We start from the raw sequence: 18,230 nt of genomic DNA on the forward strand, positions 1-18,230 counted from the left end.
CTATGGATATATTCCGGGAGATAGGAGCTACCGGACACGAGATGGAAGAGCTGAAGAGGAAGAGAAATGTAATCACCGCCTGTTATTTCCAGGCCGTCTCGTGTTACTAACTTTGACATTACCATGGCAACATCACATATCATTTTACTAAAAATAGCACAGGCTCTCTACGGATATATGTATATCATCTAAAAACATTAAAGTATGTTTATTCTTCAGAACGAACTATCTTTTTCTATTATGAAATTTGTTATCAGTACTGGAAGAGCCAGGAACATTATAGAAAGTAATTTATAGATTCCTAACATTTCCGTCAACATCAAAATGGAGATAAAGAAAATCAGCATTCAAGAATGGATGAACAAATCTTTATTTGTTTTGAAGAATTTTTCCCTTCTTTCATTTTCTTTCCTCCGCTCTTGCTCAATGATATAAAATTTGAAAATAGTGATAACAATTTTTGTTAACTCCAAGACGGTCATCTGTTGGCTATTTTGTTTCATATGGTCAGTCTCAAAATAAAAGGACACAACTATTGATCAATGCAAACCTACAAATGGAATTTCCGGGAGATCCATTTACAACTTCTCAAGAAATAACGATAACAATTTTTCATTGTCAAAATAGAAAATGACCGTCAGTCAGCCATGTTGTAAATAAATTATGTATTCTGACTCCGTGCGCGTACTCTCTTTAGTAACTTGTAGAATAGAAGTTCTTATAACAAAACCAGTAGAAGATTAGAGTATGACGTTTCTGTACTTACACGGTCACCTTCATCTTATAACAAAACGAATAGAAGATTAGAGTGTTACGTTTCGATGACTACATGGTCACTTTCATCTTATAACAAAACCAGTAGAAGGATTAATGTGACAATTCGATGACTACACAGTCACCTTCATCTTATAACACAACCAGTGAAAGATTAGGGTGTGACGTTTCTGTGACTACACGGTCACCTTCATCTTATAACAAAACCAGTAAAAGATTAGGGTGTGACGTTTCTGTGACTACACGGTCACCTTCATCTTGTAACAAAACCAGTAGAAGATTAGAGTGTGACGTTTCTGTGACTACACGGTCACCTTCATCTTATAACAAAACCAGTAAAAGATTAGGGTGTGACGTTTCTGTGACTACACGGTCACCTTCATCTTATAAAAAAAACCAGTAAAAGATTAGGGTGTGACGTTTCTTTGACTATACCGTCATCTTCATCTTATACCACAACCAGTAAAAGATTAGAGTGTGACGTTTCGATGACTACACGGTCACCTTCATCTTGTAACAAAACCAGTAGAAGATTAGAGTGTGACGTTTCTGTGACTACACGGTCACTTTCATCTTATAACACAACCAGTAAAAGATTAGAGTGTTACGTTTCGATGACTACATGGTCACCTTCATCTTATAACAAAACCAGTAGAAGGTTTAATGTGGCGATTCGATGACTACACGGTTACCTTCATCTTATAACACAACCAGTAAAAGATTTGAGTGTGACGTTTCTATGACTACACGGTCACCTCCACAAGACAAATGAATAATGTGGAGCGCACTAGCACTGACATACCTAGTGTAGGAGATGGTAAGGAATCGGTAATGATGTGTACACTTAGGTCGATACTAGTGCAACGAGATGGTAAACAGATTATCGACAAAAATACACAAGATGATAACATTGCTATTGACATTACAAACTGAAGAAAATGATTTAAAATATTTAGTGGCTTGTATCTGCAACCGGGTATCTTGTTAAAATATTGGCATCCAGTAATGGACAACCTGTCAAATACATCCAGAAGTCAGTACGTTGTCCCAGTATCCTTTACTATGTATTTTCCGCGTGTATTTTATGTCTGATTCATGTACCATGTGCGAAAACCAAATGGTTCACTTCCTTTTCTTAGTATTAATACATTTTTTACAGCTACTCTGCTGCATGACGTATGCACGCGCTCTCGGTTAATCAGATTTAGTACTTACACCAAATGATGACGTTGGTTCTTAATCTTACATGAAATAATACAGGCGGATTTTGGATTCTCAACCAAACCTGAAGCACTGAAGACATGACATAATTAGTTTCCAACACATCTCCCACGCCTTTCGATACAAAAGTGTCTCGCATTACCTTAAATTCCAAAATTAGTAAAAACACAAAACTCCAGAACTAAACTGCTTAGAAAACTCCATCAACGACAACAGCATGAGGAAAAATTATGCGAAGATAAAAAAAATGAGTTATTACATGTAAAACTCCCTCCTTCCACGTATATCTCTAACACATCATATCTAGTGGTTATTTCCATATTTGTTCCCAAGGGAAATGGAGCTTTTGTCTGATCTAAATTCCTTTTTACGACACCATGATTACCAATTTGTATGTCGATTTCACTACCGTTGTCCGCTGAAGCTGGAACCGATTACAATACATTTCTGTCGCCTGACGTATATCTAGAAAATTGAAAATCAACACCAATACCAGTGCTTCCATTAGGGAAATTCCCTCTCCGATCCGACCAGGTCTTTGACGATTTGGCGCTGATGCAAGGATGTTCCCTTCATTTGGTGTCCTGCGCTTCTGGATCACTTCCCCTGGTTTCCTGGTGGGGGGCTTCAGCTCTATACAGTCGACATCAACTCTGCACTATCACGAGGCTTTACACTAACATATCACTGACATCTGAAGACACATGCAGTGACACATGTATTCAGTACGAATACACATTAGATTTTGTCTGGCATTGGCAAATCACACTGCAGGCATTCATATAGTATGATCGTTATTCATCAGTGTCACATACATTGTGAAGCCCAATGGTCAAATCAGACCTGGTATATTTTTTATGAACTTGATGTTAGACAGTCCAACGCAACGCAAAGTACAAAATAAGTTTTGGGATTCTTAATTACAAACTTTAACAAAACGTAGCCACAAAATCAGCCAGTTTTTCTACTTTTCCCTTACCTTATATACTTCTCTACAAATGCAACGACTTGACCCCTAACCCTGACCATATATTTCATCAGTGAAACTTACCAAAAGACAACAGAAAATACCAACATGTCAACATAATCATAATCCAAACCCAGATTCAATAAAACTATATTGAAATATGAAAAAAAAAAAAAAAATACTCGTAGACCCCTGAAAAAGAACAATGATGTTCTGAAAGAGTAAGCGTCTTTTGCTTCATCGACGAAATCCGGTATGCATATCTTGGCCAATCATGTCAGGTTCTCAAAATGAGAACAAGGTATACAACAACGGAGCCAACAGGTAAACTAACACAGAATTATCATCATTGATAGAACCCAGTCCCATAACTCTTCAGCATCCGTGATAGAGCTCTGGATGAGGAATCTTCTTGATAACTACTTTAAATGGTCCCCTCATAAACTCACCAGCTTTGAAGATGCCCTAACTTTTTTCATGGAAATTATACCAGGACCACATTATGCATTTTAAACGTTGAAGGTTTCAATCACGGTAACGGTATTGTCTCTGAATTGGCTGATTGGCACCAGCACGTGTCTGTGTTTTTCAGCCAACATTTCATTTAGTTCGCGACCGGCTCGGGATGGTTTCTCCGAAGTTCTCTGTGGAGGGTACATCAGAGAGATCAAGTACAGGGTCTACTGCATTACACAGCGTGTCCGCACGAGATGAATAGAAATGGCTCATTCCTAGTTTTAAAGCAGTCTCTTACTATTATTGTAACATCGTGATCTTTTATTTTCTTTTATATATTCTCTTTTTTTCTTTCTGTTCATTTTTTTCAACTCTTAACGTCCCTCTTGACAACAGTACTCATATGACCCTAGCTGAGACGAGGACGATAAGAAACGTAAACATTCCTCTCCTAGAATATCGTAGCTCAGACTCAAGGGTATTGAAACTTCCATTTCCATCATCAATATGTTTGGAGAGTATCCTGTGCCTTCATTTGTGCCAGCGTGGTACGCCATCATTATGTCGTGATATGTTATGTTAATCGTCATTTTCGGTTCCTTGCAAGGGCCCCATTACAGCTCTTTGCACGGTTATCCTTTTCCCAAAGTCTTCGCCACAGCCTGCTTCTTTAATACCACGTCACGTACTGGTGAACACCCCTGTAGATACGAACAACTAGACTCCTGTGACCACAGACTTTGATACCTGGACAATTCTTTGACTGCCATTGCATCCCAGTGTCCAGAAAACTCTTGAATGTTTTGGTCAACTTGATGCCAGGGTCTATGTCTTGCCTAGATTTGGTTAAAGAGCCATAATGTTCGGTGGCTATCATTGAAGTCTTGTAGCTACACTGACGGCATTGTGGTGTTGCTATTCCGGGCGCTGCCTGATTTCTATGCCATTGCCTGTAATTTTATCACCTGTATCCATCTTGTAAATTGCCCTTCAGTATTCTTGGTCTCCAATAACTACCTCTGTCTAATCAACACGTTCTTGTAATAATGTAGACGTATTTTGTTTTCTCAGTCGAACCTATAGTAGTGAATGCATTTCAGAGTCGGCAATAGGTTAGCCTCCGTCGAAGACCTATTTTAATTAATTTTGGTACGGCCCGGATCTGGGATATATCATAATCTTCTTCGCTCTCAATAAGACGAACGCAGAGAGAAACAAGAAGAGAAATGGTCTTGCGATGTTGCAGTCATATATTTATTGCAGCAGATACACTTCCTACACTTGCAAGGCTTATTATAACACATAATTAGCAAAGATATAATCTTTCGTTTTAATATTAACTAGTCTCTATTAAATATCTTACTTTTCCACCTTTTCCAACACTTTCAATGAAATAATAATCCTGTTGTCGATATAACGAGATCAGTTGCTCATTATGCGAGTCTGACACGCTTTTACACTAAAGTTGGCTATACGAATGTGAAATGTATTGACTTGTCTCTTCATTTTTGTGCTAACATAGATAATGTGAAACCTGGTTTCCTACCAATAACATACTAGTAGTAGCTGGTAACACTACTCGTGGTGAGTGGATATGATAAATGTTTTATCCAACAGCCACTCGTAGTGAAACCTCGGTATGTATGGCGGAATACATTCTTCACCTAGTGGTCTGATTCTTCAGTTATACATAAATATGTCCTTATCGACGTTATTCATATCTAATTATTCAAACAGAAGAAAGATTTGGGGATTTATCACTAATTCACAATTTGAGCTCCTCAATTTTTTCTCTCTAGAAAGTGTACCTCAACTGATTCTTAAGAGTACAGTTGGTCTCAAAGGCCCATTAGAGACAAGCAAACCTTCGGATTATAATATAATACGAGTTCCTTTCACGGCATTATGGTTAGTGTAGATATACATTTTTTGTTCCTGTATACTGTAGACCGGAGGATGAACATGTATTGAATGAACTTTGGAAAGATCCGTAGAATGCCAGTGAGAATAAACAAAACAGACAACACTTAAACACGTAGGTAAAAACCTAACGTATTTATGAAAAACGTTGAAAGCAATTCTTCAGTAAATAACCCCCAAACTCTGCTTTATTGAATATCACCCATTGATTTATAAAAGGCTGAAAGTACGGTTTTTCACAGTTTGTGTGTTAACGAACTGCGCCTAAGATGGATCGCCATGACAACAAGTCAGCGACCGCAAACCGCTTCTTTTGTCTACCGCCACACAGTACCTTGGGCTGAACGTACATCGTTGTTGCACAAGTAAGTTATTGACATATTCTATATTTTTTTGATTTTCGGTATTGTATGAAAATTTCGTCTGTTTCGAGAATTGCTGTATTCTACGAGTTGATTGACGGTATTTTAGTGAGAAACATATTTATGAAATGTAGGAGTTGAATTTTTCACTGTTCCATGTATGCCTTCCCTTACCAACATTGGTTTAAATGGTTGGTGATTCATAACTAGTTTGCTGAGATATAGATTCTTTTGATTCTGATAATGACGTGTCTTTCTATTAAATAAAGGTAGTGACTCATCTCCACATAATAGACAGACATATTACTAGACTCAGTTTGAAGTAAACATTTATTTAACCCATCTGATTATATTTATGCATTTCAAATTCTCGCCATGCCAATGTTTTATCTATTTTATGTATTTGACATATTGTTTTGTTATTTTTGTTATCTCTGTTGTTTTGGAGTACAAACTTCTTTTTCAATGCCTAGTTTAGCTAATCATAATATTACATTATGTATATATTTGCGCGCAAGGTGATTGGTTTATTTAAGTCAGCTTGCCTGTTCGTGTTTAAAAGTGACATGGTATATATTTCATTACATTTTTGCCTGTCAAGTGATGGGAATACATCAATTTGGTACAACTTTAACAACATCAATGCAGTATCTTCCCTACTTCTGCTATATCTTTTCCAGTGATGATATAATTTTTCAATACGTCAACAAAATCATTACTTAAACTGAAATTCAATAAAACTATGGCGAAATATGATCAAAAGTACAAATTTCAAGGCAAATAAACCACGTGCCGCCGTTATAGACGACACCTGCCGAATAAGTCTTGGTTAATTCAAGAAGATAAAATCTCAATCCCGAATGAGAACACGGTTAAGTTGAATGATCAATTCTCAACAAATAACAACATAAAATGGTAGAATTCCACATAAAGTCATCCCTTCAAAATGGCGTCGACTTGTTAACAAGAATAACGTCAAATTAATTATTAACTCCTTAATTTTTCTGTGGATGAGATGTTTCCTTTTTGTTTTCAATTTTAATACGTGATCAAATACAAGATATGTATTGGCTTCCTGTTAAGGACTGTATATATCTTACCCTTATGACGGAATGCACAATGCATGTTTATCAAAAATATATGGATATAATATCACACTTGTCTAATATATAATACAGGATAGTAAGACACTTTCCCTCTTCAGTGTCAGTTATCTATTCTTTTCCCTTGGGCCCTTAACCATTGTTTTGTCTTTAGGTTCTCTTTTTTGTCTGCCTGAACCTATCAACATCATTATAATCCAAACTCAAAATTTACACAGAGACTCCGGAAAAAGGGAATAATACCAGGTGTAGCGGGAGTCAGTCCAAAATACGCCGTGATTGTCGGTGCAAGGGGGACAACTCATACTTCACTGTTGACATAATAGTAAACAAATTTGATCCGAGTTCGCGATTTTAGATGCCTTTATTCCATATTTCAATTTATCCTCCTAGATATGATAAATTAAACAGGAAGCTGGTTCGGTTTACCTATGTCGTCAACCAATCATGTATCAACAATTGTATTCTGTTGTGATATTTTATATCTACAACAGACCGGATTTTATGTCAGCCTCTCAGTGGGTTTTCATATCTCCTGTCCACAAGCTTCGACAGCGTTATAAACAAAGTAGGCTAGTTTTATAGAAGCATTGTGCTGTCGTGATATGGGAGTGCGGACAACACGATATGTTTGCTTACAAAACTGTTAATTTTAACGGTTATAGAATACCTATCAGGACAAGTTATTGCTTTCATTTTTTTCTTCGGAATAGCTTGGTTAACGTTGCTTTGAAAATAAAGAGGAAGGGACATAAAGAACATTTTCTGATTGACAAAATAAGTATTGAGTTTGGTGGTACAAACTTCCTACAGACTTCTGACACGATATGGGAACAAACTGATGTGTCTTAACTTATCGAATACCTTATTAAAACAAGTCCATGTGAAGTCATCAATCTGCATCTCTCGAAACCGTTATTTTTTAAAGTTTGATTCTAATATATCCTCCTTGGTGGTGGTGTCTTTTAATTAAGTTACATTACTTTCTTGTTAAACTATTTCTTTGTTCTTTCACAAATATGGGAATTTTTTAAACAGTATCCAACAATGTTTTTCAATGTTTGCTCATGATATACACGTGTTCTTAGTGATACAACGATGGATGACTATGATCAGGCTTGAAAAATATTGGCACAGCACAATATGTTTCAAAATGTTACAGTATTTCCCTTGAAAGACAGTCATATGTCCTTATTCTGAACCATGACTTTACTTGGAATGATATATTTAAATATCTTTTGAACAGATGTGTTGTTTCCCGTAATTCGATATTGAACATATCACCTATCTGCTTCAATAGATTTTTTTAAACTTCAAATTTGAATTCATTGTGAATGACCTTAAATCCGCCAATGCTCACAAAGCTCAAACTCTTCAATAATAATATAACTTCATTTATTGTCTTTTTATTATTTTGGTGGAGGTAATTACAAAACGAAACTTTATAAAAGACCGTTTTCCTATATCCTCAACTGACATTATAGCTAGAAAATAAATTGTTCAAAGTCAGGAAGGTTTTTTGTAGTGTCTTAAAATTAGCTGGATAAAATTATTTTGCGACATTCTTTTACTTGGGCTCAGATATAGTTGGAGTCAATCGAACATTTAAATGGTATTTATGTACAAGTTTATAGTTTTGGAGACGATTTATTAAAATCATCAGCCACAAGTGTTAACATGTGTTCTTATCTACATCACGCAAGACTATTATTAGTTCTCTCATTGCTGTTAAAATAATGAGCGTATGTAATAATAACTAGTAGGCGAATGGCAAAATAAATGTTCATCAAGTAATTGATAAAGTTATTCACATACAAACATTGAAAAAAATATTTACAACTTTTATCTGCCTTTGAACGTTTTAAGAGAAAAATCTAAATTTCTAAAACTGAAGAAAAGAGAATATGTTGCTGCTGCTGCCCAAACCTCTTTATGGTTCTTAAAAATGGAGAAGAGTTCACTGAATATTGACTACTTACATATTTCAACATCTGATTATTGTGATTGATTGTGTTCATGGTACTGTGCACAGTGAACAGATGTCGCAATTCCCCCTTAAACTTACTGCTTGGATAACCAGACAAACACGATGTACCTATTAATATACTTATTTTGCTTTTTAAAAAGTATGGTATATTATCTTACAGAAACTTTATGATACTGAACTTGCGAATAATTTGTTATCAGAAAACTGGATAATATACGTACAACAAATGTATAGTTTGCTCTTCACACACAAAAACGACGCGTATATGTATAGTGTGTCTCCGCTCCTAGATATCTTCAAGATTGAACACATTTGTTGTTCTCATTTTATTCTTTATCTTTATTGTTCTATTAGCCACAAACCGATTTCGTAAGAACTTTAATTAATATCTCTGAAGTTATCTTTGAGTTACTCGAGCGCTTATAATTACACTTCAGATGAAAAATCCGAGTGATTGTAGAAAAAAACAAATGAATTATTGACAATAATGACAGGACTGGTAGTATAAAGAAAAGACATAAGTGAAAGTAAAATTATTCAGCAAAAATAAATCTTGAGATGCCCGATGATCGAAAAAAGTACCGAGAAAGTGTCAGGTTTGGTTATGACAGCACATATACTCAAAAGAAATTTAGCTCAATGTAGTGCTGAATGGAAATTTATAGCATGGAATACTTACAGTTATGGGATTGCAATATGTCAAGCGGTGTGCGATGTCTGCGCGATAGGAAAACTGGCTAATCGAAAATCTAAAACTAAAATTAATCTAAAACTTAAATTCAGAATGTCAAATATGTACTTACATACATGGATATACGTATATTCAAGATTTAGCTATAATATCTTAATGGTGTACTTTGAGGGAAATGAAGATCAGTGAAGCTATACATGTCACAATTGATTAACAATTAACATTAAACTGTAGGAAATATTCAGAACCTGAAATATGTGTTGCTATGACCAATTAAAGATACAAGTATATTCTAAATCTGGTTATGAAAGCTTATGTTCAAAGAGAGAAATAAAATTCAACACAAAACATTCTTTTGTGGTCCGATAAACGCTTTGCAATTTCCAAGGTTGTGCGTGGTTTTTCAGTTGACCCTCCACCAAGACGTCTCTGTGATAGAGATCCACATCTGTTTTAACAAGAGAAAGTAAAGTATATTGAGGTTAAACACAAGCAATACGTCCAAATAGAACTATGGAGATTGACAAACAAAATGAAGGTAAAGTATATCGAATATGTCAGATAATTGTAAACTACTTTAAATCTGTTAACATGCGACAACTTTTTTAATCGTCAGGAGCATAATCATGATGGACAACAAGATACAACCAATGGAAATGAAGAGACTGTCACTTCCTAAAGAATCTCTGACAGAGTCTCAGCTTAATACCGCTATAATGGATATGGTGCATACCAATCAGAACTGGAACAAATGCCAAATGATTTGCCGCGGTAGGTATTTTGTCTGCCAACTTTAAGCATGTGTAATGCAGCATGAATATGATACAATATCCTTTAAACAGCTCGTAATTTAATCGTCATAAAACGAATAAGAATTTGGTATTGAAGTTTTTATGGCTCAACATACAAAAATCTGATATGAACGCTAATGAAAACATGGAAATACAGATCAGTTCTTATACATATGTTATTGTGTAAAATTCACGTGTATGTATCTATTGCTGAAAGGTTATTGATAGTCAGCTGTCAAAGGCATTACTTAATCTGGAGAGCAATCTTCAAAATAACCCTTGTCTCCGAGTGTTTGGCATTAAATAAATATATACGCACTTTCTATTTCATTGTTGTCAAGGACATTTATCCAAAATATTTGTATATGGGGTATAATAGATAAGTGTTTAAAACTTTATCACTAGTTTAAATTTGTCGAAGTATTGCATTTCTAATTAGTGACAGAAGGTAATATGATTTTTTTTAAATCTCACAGGAAACCCAATCACGGATGCCGGGAAGAGACTGCACATGTTAAAAATGTTGATAATAGTGCTGATTCCAGTTATCGTACTAACTGGTATGACGACGAATACCTTTATTGTCTCTCTTGACAACTACATCAGCTTATTGAACATTCGAAGCATCCTTTACTTTAGTATCGAGTTAGGGTGGCTGTTACGTATGATGCAGCGAGAGCGTGATATTAGCGCCCTCTACATCAGTAGTAAGAGTCCTCAGACAAAGGATTTTCTTTTAGATCGCTACCCTGATACAGATGTAGGACTTCAGAATTTGTCATTTTGGCCTACAGGTGCAACGATTGTCAGGACAGAGTTCCAAACAAAGGAGAGTTTTCTATCATACCTGAATCGACATCGGTATCAACTTGAATCGTATAACAGAACATCAAAGGACGAAGTAGCCTTCTATTCCGATAGTATCGAGGTCTTCATCAAATGGTTGTACCAGGCAATCGTGGAAGCGCGATCAGGAACAGTATGGCCAAAATTGGTTGCGTATCAAGAAATTGTAGTTGCTAGTGAGTACTTTGGAAGAGAACGAGGCTTAGGAGTAGCATTTTATGCTATAGGGGGTTTTGCGACTCGAGATGAATATCTTGACTTTGTTGAAAGTCAGGATATTGCAAACATTACATTTGAATCTGCAAGACGATATTCTGAGTTAGCTTACAGTATTTATGAAGATACCCTTGTGAGAAATTCAAGCGTTATCCAGCCAATCAATGACATGAGAAGAGAAATAAGAAACAATCGAAGTTCTGCAGTGAAGGGCTCCTTCAAGTATGCGAATTGGTGGTTTGAAAACATGACTGTTTACCAAGACACTCTTCGTGAGGTACAAATTCGCCTGGCTTTAGAGATAGACGAGATCCTGCGGAAAGAAGCAGAGGATGACTTGAAAAATATTGTAGTCATTTCAGTCGTGTTTGGCATTATATTGATCATTTGCCCACTCATCGTCTTTGCCGTGTATTCACTGACTTCTGAGATCCAGAAGTACTCTATCTCCATTGCGAATCGGTAAGAATGTTAAATTTCAAAATCTCACATTTATCTGTAATCTAATCCGTTTCCCTCCTGAAGATCGACTGTTAATCCTTTGAAACGTATTTATTTTTCCAGGACCAAGGCTTTGAACAAAGAGAAGAAGCGAACAGACACCCTGTTGTACCAGATGTTACCAAGATCCATTGCCGAACGACTGAAACGGAACGAGGAGATAGGGCCCGAAAACTACTCTGAAAGCACAGTATTATTCAGCGATATCGTGGGCTTCACGCAAATTGCTTCACAGTGCTCTCCCCTACAAGTGGTTGATATGTTGAATAGTCTCTACTTGTGCTTCGACGAAAGACTCGAACTGTTCGACGTGTATAAAGTTGAGACCATCGGGGATGCATACATGGTGGTCTCCGGTACGTTCTGCTTGTTAGAGACGGTATTTGATCAAACAGAAAATGTAAAAAAAAAAAAAAAAAAATACAAAATGTAATGTGACTCGAACATCTCAGCTTAACATTGCGCAACATTTGAATAATCAAAACTATCCCGCGAGTTCGAACTGATCATATCACACCAGTGGAGTCTTTAAATGCGATTGGGCATGGAATTTGTTTTTAATTTTTGTTAACTTATAGGAGAGCCTAAATACTTGGAAGGTTAATCGGTTTCGACCATTTCATTAAAATTTGCTCTTGTGGTGTTTAAATTGCATCGTGCCCACGGTCCGTCGTCAATCCTTAAATAATTCTTGTCATCGCTAATTCTCGAAAAGCACATGTACTGATTTGATATTTCACAAGATGCATAAGCAAATCGTTAGTCCCTAAGTTTGCTGTTTTGAGTTTTGGTCTGATCAGGAAAACAGCTGATGGGTGCTCATTTACAAAGTTTGTGGTAGGTTTTTCTTGAGATTCAGTTGTTATCACTGGTCCATGAAAAGTGCTGACAGAATATTTCTCAGATTTCATGTGTAGGTTCCCCTTGGACTGTTGTTGTACCGATTAAGTTTCGGATCAGGAAAGCAAAATGGCCGACAGGTGGCCATCTTTGATTTTTGCAGTTTGTTATCGCTATTTCTGGAGAACTGGTGGGACGTATCTAAAACGTGATAGGTATGTTTCCCTTCGTTCCTAGCTGTGTTCAAATCACACTATGTGTGTGTAATCCTCCATATGATAGAACTGAACTGAAGTCGACTTTATAGTGCTAACACATGGAAACTTAATGTCAAGTCTCACCAGCAGGACGCTCCAGCTGGTCACATAATACTGACAACGAGCAAGGAGAAGGAACAACCAGTTATTTAGGTCCTGGTATCGGCCATGAAGAATTAAAAGAATCCATTTAGACAACGTCTTATTGCTGGCTTGTCTAGCTGTTCAACTAAACCTTTGTCAGAACTACTTACTACCATTCTTAATACTATCAAATCTTTGTTGCAGTCTAACTTTGATGCCGTTTACACGAGAAGTGAAATAAATATTACCTGGATTTTGAAGAACTCCAAAGATCTTTTGACAATCTTTTGTACCCTCTTCTAAAAACATTTCTTCTATAAGAACATTTTCCACTCCGTACACCACCATAACCCTATTCTAAACAGAAGGAATGCCTTCATCCTCAAGTTATTAGACTTTCTTTTAAGAAAAGTTGAACGGCGGTTTTAAGGTATGGTTGTTGTTTTAACTAAAGCCCATATCGTGAGTCCGCAGTTTCATTGGTTATATGTTTACTTAACTAATATTGTTTGCAAAACCCTTTGTTATATAAGTAAAGCCAAAGTTAATTGATATAATATATAATTGCTCAGCATTGTTTTGACAACAGGTGTGCCGAAACTTAATGGGAGTCGCCATGCAGCAGAGGTAGCTTCAATGGCTGTTGACATCCTGGATCACATTGAGCGCCTAGAAATACCCCACCTACCAGGCACAAAATTTCAACTGAGAATCGGTTGTCACTCAGGTAAGTTCTGTTTTACAGAATCTTTCCATTTAAACATTGTGGTCTAAAAAGCGTAAATATAATGAAATGTATAATTCATCTACAACATCAATTACAATTCAATACAAGTCGTTTTCAGTTAAAAGAACCCGATGTCTCTAGTGATAAATATACTTGAGTGTTGTAATCTGTACTGCATATCAGGTTTTGTGGTTTCATAAAGCTTATGGATGGCATAGTGATACAGTCATTTGACCGATGACTGTTTGTAACCTCGTGACTGTAAAAGACGATTAGACATCTGTTCGACTGTTATAGAGGCAGCATACTGCTACTGAACATCCACTTGACTTGGTAATGTGACACTCCACATATTACATAACACTGCCCCTGGTGCTAACCGTTCCATTTAAACTGCAGGTATACAATGTATAGATATGGTTTGCCTTTTTGACTTAAGTGGATGATCAGCGCTAAGGCTGAAACACAGTTAATATCAAATCAAATGTTAGAAATGTTTGCCAGAAAAATTAAAAACCTTTAATATAGTAGCTTCTTGGCATTTTACGTTTTAATTAATTATTATAAGATTTGTAACGTTTTCGGTAGACATTTGACGGATTTTGATGTTTAAGGTCCTGTCGTATCAGCAGTGGTTGGTACGAAAATGCCTCGCTACTGCCTCTTCGGTGTGACAATCAACGTGGCCTCGATGATGGAATCGTTTGGAGCAGGTATGTTTACAACTAATTCACATCTGGCATGTTTCCTCCTCAAACAGTATATTGGTCAACCGCTTTCATATATAATGACATCACAAGAAAAACACAGAAATTAGTGAAATTATTCAAACATTTTATAAGCGATAATGATAAAATAGTAAACAATATGTACATTATATTTGATAATTTCTATGTTTTGTTCAATGAAATCAATAAATATCTTAAAGCTCTCCGTAGCATATAATGATACGAGTCAAGGTGGCACTGCAGTCCTATAAGAATAAAAAATCTCAAAATTTAGCAGATGACATTTTCGAATATTTTTGAAATCGATAGACGATAGCGACAGCTTGCTCTGCTTTGACAAGGGCCGTAGATGGAAATTTGCGAATAGTAGCTTACCTCTGTCACATATTTAGTTATGGTGAGGGAAAATAAGAAGTTTCGACACTCATCTGCGTTTAAATCACAACTTTTGATTTACGTATTGGTAACAACTTGTTTCCGGCACTGTTTTTACTACTATTCCGGATTCTGTTATGGTATTGTTGTCTATTATTCAGACCAGAGGAACGTTTGATTTACGTTCTTTGACTTTCGAGCTTAAAACATTTTCATGACATAGACATTTCCCACAAGCAGTAACAGCGCTTCAAGAAATGTGCATTTTTAAAGACTTGACAGTGTTTATGAAAAACTATGCCCCCTGGTGCATGGGACATTAAAATTGTACTAAGTACATGTGATAATTGCATGAATACCATGTGAAACACCTATTTCTTCGATTTGACAATGACTTTTTTTTTTACTTTCAAATGTAGGTTAAAGGTCACGGTCAAGGTCACGTAGTCAAAAATGTTGATACCAATAAAAAAGTAATGTCACAAGAAACACAGGCCAAATTTAAAATCTCTACCTCTTACAATGTAATACGTATGGCCAATGTTACAATTTTTCAAATGTAGATCAAAGGTCATGGTCAAAGTCACATGGTCCCAAATTTTGGTACCACTTGAAAGGTCTCATCACAAGAAACACACATGCCAAATATGAAAGCCCTATCTTTTACGGTGCAATAGTTATGGGTAAGCTTAAAGTTGATAACAGACAAACAGACAGACAAACATCACAAAAACAATATATCCCCGATCTTTCCATGCATGGTACATAATAATTAACACCGGAAGTAAAAATAGGTAAACAAAACAAGAGGCCTATAGGCAGACAACAACCAGTAGCATTTTAAAACGAAATTTTAGAACGTTCACTTTATCACCTCGCTCGCCTCCCCAGATAAGATACAAAACAAATGGCTCAAAATAACAGAACGTCTTTCATCGGATGCAATTTGTTGATGCACCGAATTTGGATCATGTATTAAACATGTAGGGCAGCTAAGACTGTAACTCATGACCGTTAATTAGCAATTGTTGTGATTGAATGAAATGAAGTGAATAATAAAAACTAAACTACTATGTATCATCAATGCCAGATTTATTTTAGAATCTTTCCTACCGCTAATAATTTTTGTTTAAAAAAGCTTTATAGGGCTGAACAAACCGGTGTGTGCCACCTTTGAGCACATGAAAGAAACAATCCTTCACACACATCACCAATTAAAGTCGCTATTGCATTGGGCTATTGACGAAGAGAATAAACAAATGATTTATTTTTCCTTTTTTTATCCTGTCTAGGTTCATTGCACAACCATTAACGTTTTAAAATCGATGTAAGTTATTTACAACCCTTTCGAATAGTCGCTTTCACATTAACGGACCAACACACCAGAAATACTATCGACAGAGAAAGAGGAATATCACTTTGTAGGCCTTATGAAAGCTAAATAAGATAAGAATGTCTTGAATGTTATTGATCAGTCAATGATAGGGGAAAGGGCTGGTAAAATGAAGAGTACTGTTTTAGCCAAGGTGTACTCCTTGATCACTTTAGCCTCTTCTTCATCCTTCAGATTGAAAGTCTACGTCACAATGAATCAGAAACAAGATCACGTGTTAAATGTTACTCAACAATTAGAATTTGGAATTAATAGATACTTTAAAAAAGGATAAAAGAGCGTGTGTGATGTTTTCTTACAGAATAGGTTTCTCCCCCCCCCTGGGGGGGGGGGGGGGGGGTATGTAATCACTTGAGCTTGGGATTTCATGTCTTCGAAGATCCGACAATAAAGTTTGATAATATATATTAAAGTCATGATTATATTTTCCAAGCGAACAAAATCCATATAAGCGAGACAACTCGTGACCTGCTGTGTGAATCGGGCGGATTCATTGTTGAGGAGAGAACTGACTGTCCACAACAGGTAACTATCACAAAGAATACTTCTCATTTTTTATTATTGTTTTCAAATGAGATGAAAACCTTCTCGAATATATATGAAACAGACACATTTAAATGTCCGTGTATTACGTATCTATTGCTAAGTTTCCCAGTACAACAAAACATTTCTGAATACAAACAGTTTAGCAAGTTTTAAGTGGTGGATAACTGTACTAGATGTAACGTTTTCTGTATATTTTCATAATTAACATGCCATTCTGAAATATCTATACGTTTTTTCTAGTTGAAGGCTGAGGTAGAGAGAACTTTCCGTTGTGTGGTGAGGACGTACTGGCTTCTTCATCGTGAGGGAAACGACGCGCTAGCTGCCCGTAGCCTTGGTTCCTCAACTGATTGGCAGTAGTTAATTCACCAAAAACAACTGGTGAACATTTTGGTTTTATTTCACTTTTCCTTTATCGAAAGATCCCGCGACAGCACTGTACACCACGTGTAGTCATGAAATACACAGGAGACAAACATGAATATTTTGATAATTATATTTTAAACATTGGTAAAATTTCATGCCTTAAAATAAGATTTTAGGCCTCTACCATCAGTTGACCCTCTTATGGTTATAATAAACGTCACCCTCTCCCAAAAACAAATGTTAGATCCAATATTACGAAAATATGGAACTAACAATTTTCGTTAATTATATTAGATTCTACCAATCTTGGTAGAAAGATTGTCTAAACTTCAGCTATTTTGACCCCGCCCCTCGGACCTGTATTTATGTGTCAAAGTTTGTAGAGATGTAATTGTTGTGAGGATTGTATATATAATTCGGTGCATCTTTTGTCATGAAGAGTTCCTGCAAACATATTATCAAAATTAATTAAGATAGAGTAAATGAAAACTGCCACGGATAAAGGACGCTTAAAAATAATTATTTTGAATCAAGCTTCGTCTTTCCATCTGATTTCGATAAAACTAGCTATTCACAAGGCGTATAGGATGTGAGAACCTGTATATCATATGTTTGTAAATTTATGAACTTTTTAGTGTTTATATCCGTGCAGATAGCATTCAGTTTACATGTATATACACAGCATTTATCTCTAGGATTTCTTTTTGATTTCTTGGCAAACAAAGTAGTTTGTGCAACATTACTTTTTTCTTTTGAATGAATGATTGATAGTCAAATGTTAAGGTAAAGATGCCGAATGATGTTAAAATAAGTAACATTATATAGTGATTTTTTTCCTGGAAGATTAGCTTTCCTCTGTTTTAAAGCTGAAAAAATTAATTTGAGTACTGAAATTAAAACGTATGTATGATTTTTTAAACTTCTTTGTAAGTTTTGAAAAATAACTAGCGAGTTGTGAAATTGTATCACTTGGAAGCAAATATTTAAACTATATTCCCCGTCATTTGGGGTACCATCTCCCCAATCAATTTTATTCATTGCAGAAATGATTACGTACTCGTGATAATTACGATCAGATA

The 18,230-nt window shown here is 35.9% G+C and overlaps 1 protein-coding gene across 1 annotated transcript; it reads left to right on the forward strand.

The window, feature by feature from the left end:
• The first annotated feature begins 10,107 nt into the window (after window positions 1-10,107).
• Window positions 10,108-17,145, forward strand: LOC132549419 (uncharacterized). Its single transcript, XM_060213354.1, has 7 exons — window positions 10,108-10,252; window positions 10,749-11,796; window positions 11,899-12,191; window positions 13,606-13,743; window positions 14,358-14,456; window positions 16,673-16,764; window positions 17,026-17,145. The coding sequence occupies exons 1-7, from the start codon at window positions 10,108-10,110 to the stop codon at window positions 17,143-17,145; spliced, it is 1,935 nt and encodes a 644-aa protein (XP_060069337.1).
• Window positions 17,146-18,230: the final 1,085 nt, after the last annotated feature.

This window comes from Ylistrum balloti, unplaced genomic scaffold (assembly GCF_031769215.1).
Source record: "Ylistrum balloti isolate Yb309-2 unplaced genomic scaffold, AGI_CSIRO_Ybal_v1 Utg370056, whole genome shotgun sequence".
Taxonomy (NCBI): domain Eukaryota; kingdom Metazoa; phylum Mollusca; class Bivalvia; order Pectinida; family Pectinidae; genus Ylistrum; species Ylistrum balloti.

What these genes read in the sequence shown, in the direction of transcription:
- LOC132549419 (XM_060213354.1), top strand. Translation starts at nt 10,108, where the DNA reads ATGATGGACAACAAGATACAACCAATGGAAATGAAGAGACTGTCACTT. An exon ending in TCTATCTCCATTGCGAATCG is followed by an intron (nt 11,797 to 11,898) that starts GTAAGAATGTTA and finishes TTATTTTTCCAG; the next exon opens with GACCAAGGCTTTGAACAAAG. An exon ending in GATGGAATCGTTTGGAGCAG is followed by an intron (nt 14,457 to 16,672) that starts GTATGTTTACAA and finishes ATATTTTCCAAG; the next exon opens with CGAACAAAATCCATATAAGC.